Source organism: Gekko japonicus, unplaced genomic scaffold (assembly GCF_001447785.1).
Source record: "Gekko japonicus isolate JY-2015 unplaced genomic scaffold, Gekko_japonicus_V1.1 scaffold441, whole genome shotgun sequence".
Taxonomy (NCBI): domain Eukaryota; kingdom Metazoa; phylum Chordata; class Lepidosauria; order Squamata; family Gekkonidae; genus Gekko; species Gekko japonicus.
In genome coordinates, this window is record NW_015172017.1 from 590,318 (window position 1) to 607,766 (window position 17,449).

The following is a 17,449-nucleotide window of genomic DNA, read 5'->3' on the forward strand; positions in this document are numbered from 1 at the left end:
CAGACATTCCATTGTGACGGCCACGGGAGGTGGCGTGACTGGCAAGGGTCTCGACCAATCGCGGAGACCGATGTAGCGAGCGAAACGCGCAGGAGGGACGATCGAAAGGCTCCCGAAATCCCGTCTACCAAAATGTCGCTTCAACCGCCTTGGCGTGATCGAGGCGGAAGGGAGTCCCGGAGAGTGACTCAGAAAGAACGCTCATGCTCTTTTGTCAGCGGCTCTCCGTTTCCTTGATATGCGTCATGTAAAAAAAAAAATGCTGAGCAGAAAACACATTATTTTAGTATATTGTGCGCACGCGCAGATAGATGCGCACAGACACGGAGAGGGAGAATGATTTAATATGGAAGAGGAAAGCGGCACGTGGATGCCTGGGTGCTGTACCACAAAGGCAGGAATAAAAGGTGGCGGATCTGAGCTTAAAACAATGGGGAGAGTAGAAGATAATATTGCTAATTCTCAAAAGAGAGGGGATGGGATTAGTTGCCAGCCTCCAGGTGGGAGTCGAATCAAAACATCCGCAACAAAGAGTCAATAATATATATATTATTATATACAATTGTTTACTATAATAGTAGTGTATGGCTGCTAGAGTTGGACTATAAGGAAGGCGGAGCGCCAAAGAATAGATTTCTTTTGAACTATGGTGCTGGAGAAGACTCTTGAGAGTCCCTTGGACCGCAAGGAGATCAACTCAGTCAACCCTAAAAGAAATCAACCCTGACTGTTCCCTGAAAGGCCAGATAATGAAACTGAAGCTCAAATACTTTGGCCACCAAATGAGAAGGGAGCACTCACTGGGGTAGACCCTGATGCTGGGAAAGATTGAAGGTCAAAGAAGACAGGGACGGCAAAGGATGAGATGGTTAGACAGTGTCATCGATGCAACGAACATGAAACTGAGCCAACTTCAGAGGACGGCGGAAGACAGGAGGGCCTGGCGTGATCTGGTCCATGGGGTCACAAAGAGTCGGACTCGACTGTGCGACTGAACAACAACAACAGTGATTCTCTAGAAAAATCTCTTCTATTTCCGCTCACAGGCAGGTTGCTTTATCTGAGCGTGTAGAAATTACCGTTCTTATCAATTTCCACTTGTCAGCTCTTGAAATAAACATCCCATGTTGACTGTCTCATATCAGAATCCACTCTTTGTCATTTTTGTCAGGGATGTTTTGATTGGACTTCCACCACCTCCCCTGATCTCTCACCTTTGGCTGAAGCCTCCAGGTGGGGCCTGGAGCTCTCCTGGAGTTGCAAGTGATCTCCATGGAGATAGATGAAGATCTGTCCATAGCAGTAGAGAGAAAAAAAAGAGTCACACCAGTTTGGTGTAGTGGTTGAGTGCGCGGACTCTAATCTGGGAGAGCTGGGTTCGATTCACCACTCCTCCACTTGCACCTGCTAGATGACTTTGGGCAAGCCGTAGTTCTGGCACAGCTGTTCTTGAAAAAGCAGTTTCTGTCAAGAGCTCTCTCGGCCCCACCTACCTCACAGGGTGTCTGTTGTGGGCAGGGCCGGCTCCAGCCTTTTTTGAACACTAGGCAAGGATACCTTCTGGTGCCGTCCCCCCCATTTTAAAATATAAATGCATTTTAGGAAAAATGAAAAACACAAAATTTGAAGTTGCTATTTTAATTGTGAAAAAAGTAATACCATCTCTGATTTGATGCCTGTAAACCATCAAGCTACTAATTGCAAAACTATTAAAAACCCAAATGTTTACACACCTCCAGAGACTTTCTCTTTGCTCCATTAGAAAAGTAATGTGTGCAGAGGGGCTGCAAGTAAGCTATGCTGCCAATGGGGGGGGGCATGAGAGTCAAGGATGCTTCCTTCATGTCTCTGGAATTTTGGGTTTCACTTCTCACTGGCTCTCTTATCTTTTAGCTCAGGCAAGTGACCTTGACGATTTGCTTTGACAATTTGCCAGCTCGGCTGTGAACCTGGGAGCTTACAGACCTAATAATCAAGAGACTCCCAGAGTATAGTGGTTTATTTGAGCAGCATACAGAACCAGGGAAAGTGCATCATATAGTTTGGTGCAACAAGGGTCCGGTCGAGACCCCTGGAGGAACCTTGGCCGCACCAGAAGACACACCTTGGGACAGTCAGCCCCCGGCCGCTGCAGACGACCCCCCGGAAACCGAGACAGCGGCCGCAGAGGCTCCAGCACCACCTCAGGCTCCCGCCCCAGAGGGCGGGACCCAGGGGGCCCCAGAGCAGGGCCCCAGACCATCCGCGAGGGTACGACGGTCCCCATCGTACCTTAAAGACTATGTCTCATAGGGGAGGTTCCGGACTAGGGGGAGGGATGTTGTGTCCGCTGACCACCACCGGAGGTCAGCACACACGCCTGAGCTCAGCCCAGGACAACAACGGGACTAGGTTACTAGTCTCGCCACTGGGGGAAAACCAATGGGACCAAGGTGGGATACTATAACCCGCCAATGGCCAATGTGCCCCAGGGGTGGTCCCCTGGTATTGTATATAGTTGGCCGGCCGTCCATTTTCCCTTCCCTTTTTGTTGTGTATCCAATAAAGCGTGCTATGCACTATATGGTCGTATGTCATTCGCTCACGCGGCTTCCCACTACACAATAAACACACTCTTCTCAGCAAACAGTAAATCCTGGCTTGAGTCCAGTGTCACCTTTAAGATCAACACATGAGCTGTTTTGTGCACAAACACTCTTCTTCAGATACAGTGAAATATAAAGAGAAGGGTGAGCAGCATCCTCCCAGGTAACCCAAGCCTGTCACTCACCGAATCAAACTGGCATCATGCTCAAACAGAGACTCTTGCCAAGTATCATCACTTATCGTCTCATCCATGTATAAAATAAGCAACACAGATGTCCTACCACAAGCCTGTAAACCATCAAGCTTCTAATCACTTATAATCTCAGCCATGTATAAAATAAGCATCACCACAAGCCTGTAAACACAAATGTATACACACCTCCAGAGACTTGGAAAAGTTATGTGTGCAGAGGGGCTGCAGGTAAGGGGGCGGATGAGAGTCAAGGATGCTGGCTGGGGCGCTTCCCTCCTCCCCCCCCCCCCTTGGTAGGAAGTGACTGGAAGGCAAGTAAGCTATGCTGCCATGGGGGGGGATGCGCCAAGAGAGTCAAGGATGCTGGATGTGTCACGCGTGGGGCATGGATGGAAACCCGTCTTGGGCAGCAGCAGCTCACAAAGTAGGAGTGAGCAGCAGCAGCAGCTCACAAAGTAGGATTTTTCCCGCCGGCGCAGAACCTCCACCACCCGCGCGCAAATACACTCAACTCATGGTTAAGAAAGCGTGAAGTTGCTGCCTTGGACTCTTTTACTCGCCTTAGACAATTTTAAGATTAGAAGAGCCCTGCTGGATCAGACCAGCGAACAGCGGCGCAGACCCCCCTCCTCCGCGCAGACCCTCCCTTAATGCCAGCAGCTCACAAAGTAGGATTTTTGCTCACCAGACGCCACAGCTTCAAGGGAGCCTTAATCCGCCCCAATGTAGTGAGCAGTGACTCATGAAATCTCATACCATACCAAACGTTTTGTTAGTCTTTAAGGTGCTACTGGGTTCACTATTTTCAGCTTATCTCCAGTCATCAGTTTTCCCGGAGAAAATGGCAGCTTGGGAGGGCAGACTGTATGGTTTACCAGAGATTCTAGGTGAAATGTCTCTGCAAATCCCCCCCTGCACACAGGCACACTCTCCAGGAATTTCCCAGGCCAGAGTTGGCAACCCTAGATGGGGTTTATATCTGAAGGAAATTCTTGGTTTGTAAGGAACAACCCCCCGCCTCCTTGAAACGTGAACATTGGATGAGGTGTGAGGAAAAAGCACTCTGTACATGGCCAGAAGCACTGGGGAATTTCAGACAGGTGCTTTCTCCCGGTAGGGAACCGATTCTCAACCGGGTGCTGGTCTGTCATTTCAGACAGAACCCGGTTGAGAATCGGTTCCCTACCGGGATCTGACTGCCATTTCACACTCAAAAGTCTCTCTTCCGTATAGGAACCGGGAGGGAAGCGATTTACCTGTCAACCGCTTCCGAGGAGTCTCCCGTTCCCTCTCCCGGTTCCGATACGGTTCTTTCCCGCCTTTTTTCGGCCGCGCGGGCTTTTTTTTTTTTGAACGTTCGGCTTATATCGATATATCGATATAACGCTATAGCGATCCCATTGGAATACATTGGAATACCGGTATATCGATATATCGCTATAAGACGGACTTTAAAAAAAAAAAAAAAACCGGGGGGAAACAAAGCGGTGCGTGTGTGAAACGCCGAACCGCTTGTGAATCGGCTCCTTTCCGGTAGGGGCAAGCCGTGTGTGAAACGGCAGCCCTGTACCGGTTCATCTGGAAACGGAAGACTCCCGGCTTGAAACCGGGAGAAGACAGGTAATGTGAAATTCCCCACTGTTATTGCTTCCCAACTTCCAGAGCTTAGCTCTGATTTTTTTTAAAAAAAATCTTAGATTGAGTCTGGCTCCAATATAAGCCAAGAAAGCCAGAAAAAGGCAGTAAATTATACTATTTTTAAGGATCTTTGTGGGGGCGTCAGGGTTCTTGTGCAGAAATTCAGCAGTCTTTTCTTGAAATGAAGCACCTGCTGAAAAAAAATGCCTGTTATAGAAGAAGAAGAAGAAGAGATTGGATTTATACCCCGCCCTTCACTTGGAGTCTCAGAGCGGCTTACAAACTCCTTTCCCTTCCCCTCCCCACAACAGACACCCTGTGAGGTGGGTGGGGCTGAGAGAACTCTGACAGAAACGGCTCTTTTCCAAGGACAGCTGTGCCAGAGCTTGTGACTGACCCAAGGTCACATCAGCAGGTGCAAGTGGAGGAGTGGGGAATCAAACCCGGTTCTCCCAGATTAGAGTCCGCACACTTAACCACTACACCAAACAGTTATGAAGCTGTTGAAGGCACAGGAGCCCGGCAAGACAGGAAAATTGGCACTGCTGCTAACAAATGATTTGCCCTTTGTAAAACAGACCTCCAACGAATGCTAAACAAACAGCAGATAGGAATATGGGTGGAAGAGAAACACATATTTTATCTTGCAAAAGACTAGACTTACTGGCATCTCATCAGTCAATTATCCCGAAAAATAAATTAGGGGGAACCTACCCAGCCAACATCCCAGCCCACCTAAACTTTGACAAACTGATTGGGAACAGGTGAGGACTCCTGCAGAGGAAGGCAGCAATTTATATATAAGTTTGACTTCCTCCGGAAGTCCTCTGAAAGTGGGATGCTGCTTCTTTTTGTGAACAGCAGATCTGAACTTGGCTTTCGAGGGGGAGTTGCTGCTATGCCGTCTCTCTGCTTTGCCTGGTAAGAGAGCTGTGGGTTCCCATTAGTTGAGGATGGTTTTGTTGTGGCAGTGAAGTGTGGGAGGGTCTCTTCTTAATCTGGTTCATAGGGGCGAGGTATGTGCTGCCTTGAAAGCCATATGAGTTTGTGGGATACGTCTTTGCAAAGTATACTGGACGGCCGTGTTCCCTCTAAGCTGAGTGAGTGTGAGCTAGCTCACAGTTTTTTAGCCTCCGGCTCTCACGTTTTTGTCTCAGCTCAGGAAGGAGGGCTCTCTAGAGCAAACAGATTTATGCAGTACCCAAATTGTTTGCTCACAACTTTAATGCCAGTAGCTCACAAAGTACAGTGTTTGCTCACAAGACTCATGGCTTAGAGGGAGCATTTGCTGGAGAGGTTAAAGAAGATATAGTTTATTTAATATAGGTAAATGAGACCCCCCCCCCAAAAAAAAAGCTTTCTGCTGATAGATTTCAGGTGGGTAGCCATGTGGGTCTGAAGCAGCAGAACAAAGTTGGCGTCCAGGGGCACCTTTTAAGACCAGCAAAACTTTATTCAAGGCTTTTGTGTGCCATGCACACTGACAAAGTGTGCTTGCACACAAAAGCTTATACTGTGAATAAATCATACAGCCAATGCTGTCTCTAAACTGTGGAGTCTTGTGAGCAAAATGTCTACTTTGTCTGCTACTGGCATTAAAGTTGTGAGTGAGCGATTTGGCTGCTGCATCAATTAGTTTGCTCTGGAGCCCTCCTTCCTGAGCGAAGACAAAAATGTGTGAGCCGAAAGCTAAAAAAGTGTGAGCTACCTCACACTAACTCAGTTTAGAGGGAACACTGCATACAGCCAATCTGCCAGAGTAGTGTTCCCCCCCCCACAACTGATTTTTATCATCTGGAGATCAGCTGTTATTCTGCTAGGCCCTCTCTCTGTGGAGTTGGCAACCCTGTGTGACATAACATAGAAGACTTTTTTTTTTAAAGGCAAGAGAGAAGTGGTTCAAGGTTAGCTTGTTCATGCAAATTGTGTTTACTGGAGGATATCTGCACCGTTTCCTTTAACAGCCGTCTCATCCAATTAAGTGATCGCATGTCCACCAATTAGAGATGCTTCCGTTCTGCTTTGTTCAGGCCAACGTGGACACCCCCAAACAGCCTGCAGGGTTTTTGAGCTTTCTAAAATTATCTTTCAGGCTAGGTGTGGTGGAAGAGAGAGAGAGGAAAGCGAAGATGTGCCAGCCCCTGATCTTATAGCCTAGAGCCCATATCTTGTACAGATCATCGGTTCTCTAGTGGGTTGGGAAATTCCTGAAGATTTGGGAGTGGAGACTGGGGAGGGTGGGGTCTAGGGCAATGCTCCCTCTAAGCTGTGGAGTCTTCTGAGCAAAAATTCTACTTTGTGACTCGCAATGTTCCCTCTAAGCTGAGTTAGTGTGAGCTAGCTCACAGTTTTTGAGCCTCTGGCTCACACATTTTTGTCTTGGCTCAGGAAGGACGGCTCCAGAGCAAACTAGTTTATCCAGCAGCCAAATCTCTTGCTCACAACTTTAATGCCAGTAGCTCACAAAGTAGAATTTTTGCTCACAAGACCCCACAGCTTAGAGGGAGCTACAGGCATTAAAGTTGTGAGTGAGCCATTTGTCTGCTGCATAAATTAGTTTGCTCTGGAGCCCTCCTTCCTGAGCTGAGACAAAAATGTGTGAGCCGGAGGCTAAAAAAACCCTGTGAGCTAGCTCACACTAACTCAGCTTAGAGGGAACCCTGGTCTAGGGACCTCAGGGGGGTTTAAGGCCATAGAGCAGGACTCACCAGCCCTTTTCAGTCGGTGGGCACCTTGAGAATTCTAACACATTGTGGTGGGCGCGGGAGGCAAAGCCAGACCCAAAACAGCTGCCACAGCTCTCCTTCAGTCGCACCTAGAATCAGAGAGTTGGAAGGGACCTCCAGGGTCATCTAGTCCAACCCCCTGCAAGATGCAGGAAACCCGCAAATACCTTGCCCCTCCCACACACCCCAGGGACCACTGCTCCATGCCCAGAAGTTCTTGTGTTACAAGTGAAGATTTTGTGATAACAGTGGTAGCTTCTGCCCAAGCAATATTAAAAAAAAAAATCTGCACAGCCAATCAAATCGCCAATGGCTAATCAGAAGCCTTGCTAGGCAGAAGTCCCACCTGGCCCCACCCACTTTCTAAAAACACTTGGCAGGCACCAGGGAAGGTGTTGGCACCACGTTGGAGACCTCAGTGTTCCCTCTAAGCTGAGTTAGTGTGAGCTAGCTCACAGTTTTTTAGCCTCTGGCTCACACATTTTTGTGTTAGCTCAGGAAGGATGGGGCTCCAGAGCAAAGTAATTTATGCAGCAGCCAAATTTCTCGCTCACAACTTTAATGCCAGGAACTCACAAAGTAGAATTTTTGCTCAAAGGACTCTACAGCTTAGAGGGAGCATTGCCTCTGCCATATATTCTGCCCTCCAAAGCAACTGTTTTCTCCACAGGAACTGATCCCTGTTGCCTGGAGTTCTGTTGTAATTTTGGAAGGTCTCCAGGCTCCACCCTGAGGCGGGCAACTCTAGTACAAACCCACCTGCTAGGAAAGTCGTAATAAGACTATTATTAGTACCGGGTTCTAGTTGAGCTTCTTTCCTCAGAACAATAGCTTACTAGGATCCTGGAGTAGACCCACTGAGTAACAGTGTAATGTAAATAGCCTGTCACTGAGAGTGGGGTGCATTTGGGTGTGGTGATTGCATGCTTTAGAACAGGACAGCGGCAATGTTCCCTCTAAGCTATGGAGTCCTGTGAGCAAAAATCTACTTTGTGAGCTACTGGCATTAAAGCTGTGAGCAGGTGATTTGGCTACTGCATCAATTAGTTTGCTCTGGAGCCACCCTTCCTGAGCAAAGACAAAAATGTGTGAGCCGGAGGCTAAAAAATTGTGAGCTGGCTTAGAGGGAACACTGGGCAACGGCCCTGGAGTTTTGTCCTGTGTGTTCCTGAAATCACTAAATAAAGTAGAGCTGATATACTGCAATGCGCCCAGAACCCAGTATTTAACACCGTGTAAACCCTGTGCGGCAGGGCTATTTTTGGGCAGGAATTCACAGGAACGGAGTTCCAGCAAAAGGTGGGTGTGGCTGGATGACCACACTTCTGGTAACATGGGGGTGTGGCCTAATGTGCTAAGGAGCTGTGCTGGAAGGGCTGCGGCCTAATATGCTAATGAGTTTCTGGTGTTGGGTGTGGCCTATTATGCTAATGAGTTCCTGCTGGGCTTTTTCTACAAAAAGAGCCCTGCAGTGTGCGGCATTTTCCAGGGTGTCCCTCTCTTCAAGGGATCTGTATGCTCCTATCTTGGTGTCATCCACTTTTCACAGGTCACAGTGCAGAGACCTAAACCATCAACTTGATAAGGCTTTGTGGAGCGGGATTCTTTCCTGTCCTCTTCTGCCAGATGTGCGTGTCGAATATAGGGTTGCCACTTGGCAGCTATTGGTTGGGAAACACCTGGAGATTTTGGGGGTGGAGCCTGAGGAGGGTGGGGCTGGGGGGGAGGGACTTCAAAGGGGTTTAATGCCACAGAGTCCACCTTCCAAAGCAGCCATTTTCTCTAGGGGAGCTGATCTCTGATCAGCCGGAGGCTGGCAACCCTAGTCAAATAAGAGCAGAAGTCAACCAGGGGTCATTTCCTGCGAGAGCGCACAGGAGCGGAGCTCCGGCAGTAAGGAGCCCAGGGGGCGGGCACATGCAACAAGCCCCGCCCCCTGCTCCCAGCTGCCCTCAGTCACCACGAGGAGGAAGAAGCAGCCAGGTAAGTTGCAGAGCCCCCCCGGCCCGCCCTCAGGTACAAGCTCTTTCTCCTCTGTGAGGGCAGATCTGCGCATTCCCCCCGCCCCCAATAGCTAGCAATCCAAAACAGTCCAGTGGAGCCTGAGCAGTTGGGTGTTGCCTTCTGACACACTTCTGGTGATGCCAGGGGGTGTGGCATATGCAAATAAGTTATGCTAATAAATTATGCTAATAAATTATGCTAATAAATTATGCTAATGAGCTCCTGCACCTCTTTTTCTACGGAATGACCCCTGCACTTAACTGTCCTGTTTTGGGCTTCCTCTGCAGCTTGGCCCTGCTATGTGTGCTCCTGCCCCAGGAAGTGACATCTGTGCCATTTCCTCCAGGTGAGTACTGGACTTTTTCCTTGTGGATCTACTGGCCTGTAAGACGGAGCTCTTCCGCCAGGCGTATGAGTAGGAGCTGCCACTACCACCACTACCACCACTACCATCACTATTGTTCCATCTTAACCTGGCCCTGGAAGAAGGAACATCAGTGTTTTCCGGACCAGATGACGCTGAGTGGGTAGAGCAGTTGCAATAGAGCAGTTGTAATACGCCATCTTATGGAGTATCACGTTAAAACATCTAGAGCACTTTTGTTAATAATAATGTTTTGTACTGTAGTGATTTTAAATATGTTTTGTATTGGCTTTGCCTCCCGTAAGCCGCCCTGAGCTCGCGTAGCGAGGAGGGCGGGGTATAAATTGAAACAAACAAACAAATAAATAAATAAATTAGGAAGGATGAAGGCAATAGATGGGTGCCCCTTCAGTCTCTGTTATTTGCCCTTTCCCTGGAAGTTATGGCTGGTGTTGCCGCTTCAGTATGGGTTTGTTGCATTCTTGTATAGCTGCAGCATGTGTGTAGTGTGCTTGTCAGAGGTCATTTCGGGGGGGAACGCGGGGGAACACAGTTCCCCCGGGTGAGGTGAGGGGGCGGGGCACACGATGAAGCCCCGCCCCCTGCTTCCAGCCGCCCCGCTTCCAGCCCTCATTCAGCCAGGAGGAGGCAGGAAAAGAGGGAGGGAAAATTGCTTCCTGCCCGCCTCTCTCCACCCCTGCCTGCCTGGGGCCAGGGAGGGCCTTGGTGGGGCTTCCTCGCACTCCCGCTGGCCTTGCAGGTCCACCGTCGGGCCCCTGATGTCAGGGGGTGTGGCATATGCTAATTAGTTATGCTAATGAGTTCCCCTAGCTCTTTTTATACGAAATGACCCCTGGTGCTTGTGTTGGGGGCCCCTTATCTTACCGCCTTTGGAAGGCGGACTCCATAGCACCGTATCCCTTACCTTTAAAACCTGTGAACAGATATTATTATTATTGTAAGATTAAGGTGAACTAGAGAGTTACTTCATCAGGGACACAAAATGAGTCCTCCAATTTGTAAGGGGTGGTGGTGGAATAAACGTTAACATCAATGATAAAACGCATGAGAGAGTCTGACATTTCTATACAAAGTTGTCCAAGCTAGGGGCAGTGACTAATCACAACCGATGCAACTTGTTATTCGTTATGTTAAACAATTATAAAATTGTAATGACTAAGAATACTGTTGACTCTGTTCAAACCCCGGTTGATACATGAAGCCTATTGATAAACTCTGTAACTTTGCATTTCAAAATCTCTTTTTGAAATTCCTTCACTGTAGCCAAAACCACCATGTTTCAACAGAATGACGTATCAGACTCATGCAGAATTGCATTCAGTGTGTGTTTTTAGTGACCCTGCCCCCATAGCACTGTGAGCTCTTGCCAAGTTTTAAGGTGCCGCTGGACTCCTGTCTAAATCTACCAAATTAACAAGGGGGGCAGGAGGAGACCCAGGGCTATTTTTGGGCAGGAACGCACAGGAACGGAGTTCCGGCTGGCTTCCAAGTTGGCCACGCCTAGCAGGAACTCATTAGCATAATAGGCCACACCCAACAGCAGAAACTCATTAGGATTAGCTACATTAGGGGTGTGTGGCCTAACATGCAAAGGAGTTCCTGCTACAAAAAAAGCCCGGGGTTTGGACAGCAAACAAGGTAAACAGAATAAGAAGCAAAAGGTGGGTGTGGCTGGATGAGCACACTTCTGGTAACATGGGGTGTGGCCTAATATGCCAATAAGCTGTGCTGTCATGGGTGTGGTCTAATATGCTAATGAGTTTCTGCTGTTGGGTGTGGCCTATTATGCTAATGAGTTCCTGCTGGGCTTTATCTACAAAAAGAGCCCTGAGGAGGCCTATACTGTGTGGAGCATGAACCAGCCTCTCTTTGATGGGACATCTTTCTTTGGAAGGTGCTGCACGAACCGAATGTCGGGGCCGCTACTTTTGGATATGGCTGGATAAAGCCACTCTAGGCCAGAACGTGTGGCGCTATGGAGTCTTCAGTAAGTATTTCAGTAGACTGGGCTCTTCAGCCTTCTTTCTAATACCAAGACCATAGAAGCTGGCTGTAATTTCTCAGTTGGCAGCACAGGGCAGGGGAAAAGACTCTGTGCATATTCAGAAACATGTTTTTTTTTAAAAATTCTAGGGGAAAAAATAAGCTCTACTAGTTCCTGCCAACCTAGCAGTTCGAAAGCAAGAAATTGCAAGTAGATAAATAGGTACCACTTCAGTGGGAAGGGAACAGCGTTCCGTGCGCCTTGGTGTTTAGTCATGCCGGCCACATGACCCCGGAAACGTCTTCGGACAGCGCTGGCTCTTCGGCTTTGAAACGGAGATGAGCACCGCAACCCTAGAGTTGGATTCGACTGGCTTTTGAGCAAGGGAACCTTTACCTTTTATCGGTTTCCCCAACCTGGTGGCCATGGGCACCATTGAGCCCACAACACCTTTACTGGCACTAGCCAAGTGTTCTTAGACAATGGGGGGGCAGGTGGGGCTTTTGCCCCACACAGCTTCTGATTGGCTATTGGAGATTTGATTGGCTATGGAGATCTTTAAAAACATGACTTTGGCAGCAGCTGCCACCACAGTTGCTGTGTGACTGAAGGTAAGCTGTGGCGGCCATTTTGTGGCTGGCTCCGCCTCCTGCGGCAGCCATTCTGTGTCTGTGCCCACCACACTGTGTCCCACTGGGACCTGGGGTCTGGTATCCCTAATGGAAACGTCCTTTGGCAAAATGTATTTTCTAAGGCAACTTTGCACCTGTTGCTACTGGGAAATGCTGAAGGGACCAGATGCTGCTGGACTGCCTGGAGAAAGCCTTGGATCCTGCTCTCTTAAAGGCAAACTGAAGCATGGGTCCAATGTTTTTGCTGACGGGGAGTGGGGATTCAAGATCCCATGCGATGCAGCGGCTAGAGTGTCGGTCTGGGATACGGGAGACACGAGATAAGAAGAAGAGAAGATTGGATTTATACCCTGCCCTTCCCTAGCTGAAGAAGCCTCAGAGTGGCTTCAATCCCTTTCACTCCCCCTCCCCACAACCGACACCCTGTGAGATAGGTGGGGCTGAGAGAGCTCTTTCGAGAACTGCTCTGGAAGAACTTGTGACTGACCCAAGGTCACACCACCAGCTGCATGTGGAGGAGTGGGGGATCAAACCCGGTTCTCCCAGATTACAGTCTGCGCTCCTAACCACTACACCAAACTGGGTCTCTAAATTGCTGGGGGGGGGCTTGGGGTCAGTTGCTCGCTCTCAGCCTGCCTCTCAGGGTTGTTATGTTTCTAAAGTGAGGCAAGAAGAACCCTTAACATGTCCTGAACTCCTTGGGATTAAGATGTCCTAAACTCCATGCTCTTAATAGAAATAGTGCAGTCAGGGGTCATTTCCTGCAGGAGCGCGCAGGACTGGAGCTCCAGCAGTAAAGAGCCCAGGGGGCGGGCACATGCAGCAAGCCCCACCCCCTGCTCCCAGCAGCCCTCAGTCAGAGCAAGAAGCAGCCAGGTAAGTTGCAGTGCCCCCCCGGTCCAAAACAGTCCAGTGGCACCTTTAAGACCAAGTTTTATTCAGGTACAAGCTCTCCCTCCTCTGCGAGGACAGATCTGCACGACCCTCCCCCCCATAGCTAGCAATCCAAAAGAGTCCAGTGGAGCCTGAGCGGTGGGAGTTGCCTTCTGACACACTTCCGGTGACGTCAGGGGGTGTGGCATATGCAAACGAGTTATGCAAATGCGTTATGCTAATGAGCTCCTGCACCTCTTTTTCTACGAAATGACCCCTGAGTGCAGTACTGATGGGGTTGCCAGCCTCGGGCTGGAGATCTCCTGGGATCCCAACGGATCTCCAGGCCACAGAGATCGGTTCCCCTGGAGGAAATGACTGCTTGGGAGGATGGACTCTATGGCCTTATACCCGGCTGAGGTCCCTCCCCGCCCCACCCCAAGCCCCGCCCTCCTCCTCAGGCTCCAGGTATTTCCCAACCTGGACCTGGCAACTCTGCGTACCAGCCGCTAGGCTTATGAGGCCAGGGCACCAAACATTGGTCTGCTGCTCTTTCCCAGACAACGTCGGCCAGCTCATCCCTGTGACGGAGCAGGTCGCCTCCCAGTGCGGCTTCACAAGTGACACCGACCTGCACGGCAACCCAGAGATCAGAGTCTCTTTCCTGGCCTGTTCCATCCAGAATCTGGTAAGCCCTACGCCTTGGAAATGTTACTTGGTTTCCTTTCCTAAGGTTCCTGGGACCCTCCCCAGGGAATGAACGGGACCACAGTGCTTATCCAGATGCTGAACCTTCAATAGTGAAGTGCCGTCAGGCAATGCTCCCCTCTCAGCTGTGGAGTCCCTTGAGCGGAAATTCCACTTTGCGAGCGACTGGCATTCAAGTTGCGAGCGAGTGATTGGGCCGCTGCATGAATTAGTTTGCTCTGGAGCCCAGACAAAAATGTGTGAGCCGGTGGCTAAGAAACTGTGAGCTAGCTCACACTCACTCGGCTTAGAGGGACCACTGCCGTCAGGTACACAGGCCGCTCCCATTGACCCCATCCTGTGGGTTTTCATGGCAAGAGAAGAGCAGCACTTCAGCTACATTAAATCTTAAGAATGTTGTGGGATGTATTCCCCAGTATTTGTATAATCTTGATAGTCCTAGCCATCGAAGAGCTTTCTCCCTTGCTCGAGTAAATGCCTTTCCATCAAAAATACTGTATGGTAGGTTCCAAAATATTCCTAAGCACAAACGGAGATGTGACTGCGGCTCTATCTCTCTTGATTCAATTGATCACATATTGTTAGACGGTTCGTGACATGCATCTGCTAGGGAAAAATGGTTAAACACTTGGTTGTATGGTAAACATCACCTTCCTAATGAAATAAAATGCCAGTTTCTATTGAACGATATAACAGCAGAGATTACTGTGGCAGTGGCTAATTTTTTAGTTGATGTGATAAGAGTGAAAAACTTGGGAAACTCTGTTCCATGGTTTTATAATTTACTCAGACTTTTAGATGATTGTTTCATCTAGTGTCTCTGATTTTAATGTTGTATATGCCATTAAAGGTTTATTGATTGATTGATTGTATTATTGCAAATAGTGATTTTAGTTGACAAGACAATAATATGTTGTTGAAACTAAACTGTTCGTGATTTTAGTTTTCAAATGTCTTTCGTGGGGACTGGCCCACGTGTGCACAAACCTCCCCCTCCCCCCCAAGTGCCCCCGGAGCGCTGATTTAGCGATCCGCACTCCGGGGGCAACTTGGCTATTAGATATATAGATGATACAACAGTAGAGATTACTGTGGCAGTGGCCAATTTTTTAGTTGATGTGATAAGAGTGAAAAACGTGGGAAACTCCGTTTTATGATTTTATAATTATCTCAGATTTTTAGCTGATTGTGTCATTTACCGTCTCTGATTTTAATGTTGCATATGCCATTAAAGGTCTATTGATTGATTGATTGATTGATTGAAGAGAAGAGCACACTGTTAGACAGAACCGTAGCTCATTTTACAACACTGGGTGTTCTTTCCTGTCCAGTTTGACCAGGAGTTCAGCTTGAAGCTACAGGTGGAGATAACCAGTCCGGCGGACCTGACTGTGGCTTATGACGTGTCCATGACTTGCCCCCTTGGTGCCCCATGGAGCCCCCGGGAAATTGTCTGTGAAGAAAACTACATGGAGGTTTGTTGGAAGGGTGGCTGTGTGCGCCCAGGCACTGAAGGGATTTGGTTCTGTACACACGTCCGTTAAACAGATGGCTTGTGATCATGTGGCCTGTAAAAATGGTGGTGTTTTGCCTGCTGTTAAGTCGCTCACTTAACAAAGCAGTTGGAGAGTGATTCAGCAAGAACACAACTTTATTCTTCAACTCGAACACAACCCCAACACAGATCAACATCTGATAGCCAGAACAGTTCAGCTTTTACATTGCAGTTGTCCTGCTTTTAAACTCTCCTGGCTAATGTAGCCACACCCACTGTACAAATACCAACCAATACGGTTGTTCATATAAGGACCAATCACGGACGTTCCCGCTCAGGGAGCTTGCTGTAAAGTGATTGGCTAGGTGCTTCCTGGGCTAGCAATGCGATTGGATGGATTTGGATCCTAGCCCAGGATGAAGCTCAACATGGCATGTCAATTGGATGTTTCACATACATCATGCATTCAATGGCAGCTATTGAATACATTACACCTGCGGACGTCGGAAAGGGGCTCTGCTGAGGAGGGAGGAAAAAACATGCTTGTGTGGAAGAGACCACGAGGGTGACCCCTCGCCAACTTGGTTCCAGAGTGCCCCCAGTCCCCCGCCATCCCGTTCCTTAACCTGCAGCAGGAAGCCCTTCTGGGCCATGCTCCGGGACATTGGTGTCTTGGTTTCGGCCTCCGGTAACGCCATCTGGCTTCTAGTGGCCTTCCCTAACTTGGCGCGCGGCACATACATCTCATAGGCCCAGTTTCTGTTTGTAAGGGAAAGCAGTGCTTCAATAGTAAGATCGTTTCTATTTGCAGTTTTGTAGATAACAAATGTTTGGGGAGGGACTGTGGTTCAGAGGAAGAGCCCCTTTTACTACAGATCTCCAGCCGGCACAGATCAGTTCCCCTGGAGAAAATGGCTGCTTTGAAGGGCTCTATGGCCCTTCTAATGTCCTGGCCCCACTGGTGGACCTCCTGATGGTACTGGTATTTCTGGCCACTGTGTGATACAGAGTGTTAGACTGGATGGGCCTTTGGCCTGATCCAACATTGGCATCTCTTATGTTCTTATGGCCTTGAACCATGCGGAGGCCCCTCCCCTCCCCAAACCCCGCCCTCTCCTGGCTCCACCCCCAAAGTCTCCAGGTATTTTCCAACCCAGACTTGGCAACCCTATTAGGAGCACGGACTCTAATCTGGGAGAACTGGGTTTGATTCCCCTCCTCCACATGCAGTTTGCTGGTGTGACCTTGGGTCAGTCACAAGTTCTTTCAGAGCTGTTCTCTCACTGGCAGTTCTCAGGAGAGCTCCCTCAGCCCCACCTACCTCACAGGGGGTCTGTTGGGGGGAGGGGGAGGGAAAGAAGATTGTAAACCGCTCTGAGAATCCTTCGGGTTGTGAAGGGCAGGGTATAAATCCAATCTCTCTTCCTCCTCCTCCTCATGCAGAAGGTCCTGGGTTCAATACCTGGCATCTGCTGCCAGTCTGAGCAGGCAATACTGAAGTCGATATCAGCAGCTTCATGTGTGTGAATTCACTGTCTTGGTGTTCATGCTCCGTAACGTAAAGCCCCTGACTGCTAGATGGCATCACCGTGGTAATGCAGGACTACGTGTGAGGAGGGTTTATAAGCTTGTGGCAACCCTTGCTTCTGGCCCCTTCACCACTATCTGAAGAGTTGCTCACCCCATTGTGGCGCTGAAAGAGCACTTGGTTCAATGTGTTAGCTGGCATGGAGTTGGAAACTGGCTGGAAAGTGTTGGACCGGCTGACCTGCGGCTTCCCTTTCAGGTGTCCGTCCGGCGTGCAGTCCCAGGCATAGCGAGTGAAGCCTTGAATGAAGACTGGATCGCCGTCTGGCCCGTGGTGAGGAACTGGGAGGTGGCGTGGTATGCTGGAGGGGAGAGACCAAGGAAAGTGTGAAGGAGAGGGTTAGGGTCAGAGGTCATTTCGGGGGGATCACGGGGGATCGCAGTTCCCCCGGGTGAGGTACGGGGGCGGGGCACATGACAAAGCCCCGCCCCCTGCTTCCGGCCGCCCCGCTTCCGGCCCTCATTCAGCCAGGAGGAGGCAGGAGAAGAGGGAGGGTAAGTTGCTTCCTCCCCGCCTCTCCCCACCCCTGCCTGCCTGGGGCCAGGGAGGGCCTTCGCGGGGCTTCCTTGCACTCCCGCCGGCCTTGCAGGTCCACCGCCGGGCCCCTCATGTCAGGGGGTGTGGCATATGCTAATGA

General features: G+C 49.5%; 1 protein-coding gene across 1 annotated transcript in view; it reads left to right on the forward strand.

The window, feature by feature from the left end:
* Positions 1–9,390: 9,390 nt before the first annotated feature.
* The window catches only part of LOC107118155, a 32,834-nt gene continuing 24,775 nt past the window's right edge, over positions 9,391–17,449 (forward strand). The window contains exons 1-5 of the mRNA XM_015420429.1: positions 9,391–9,493; positions 11,427–11,519; positions 13,582–13,709; positions 15,061–15,204; positions 17,011–17,085. Coding sequence (XP_015275915.1) covers positions 9,391–9,493; positions 11,427–11,519; positions 13,582–13,709; positions 15,061–15,204; positions 17,011–17,085 — 543 coding nt within the window. The remainder of the gene's footprint in view (positions 9,494–11,426; positions 11,520–13,581; positions 13,710–15,060; positions 15,205–17,010; positions 17,086–17,449) is intronic.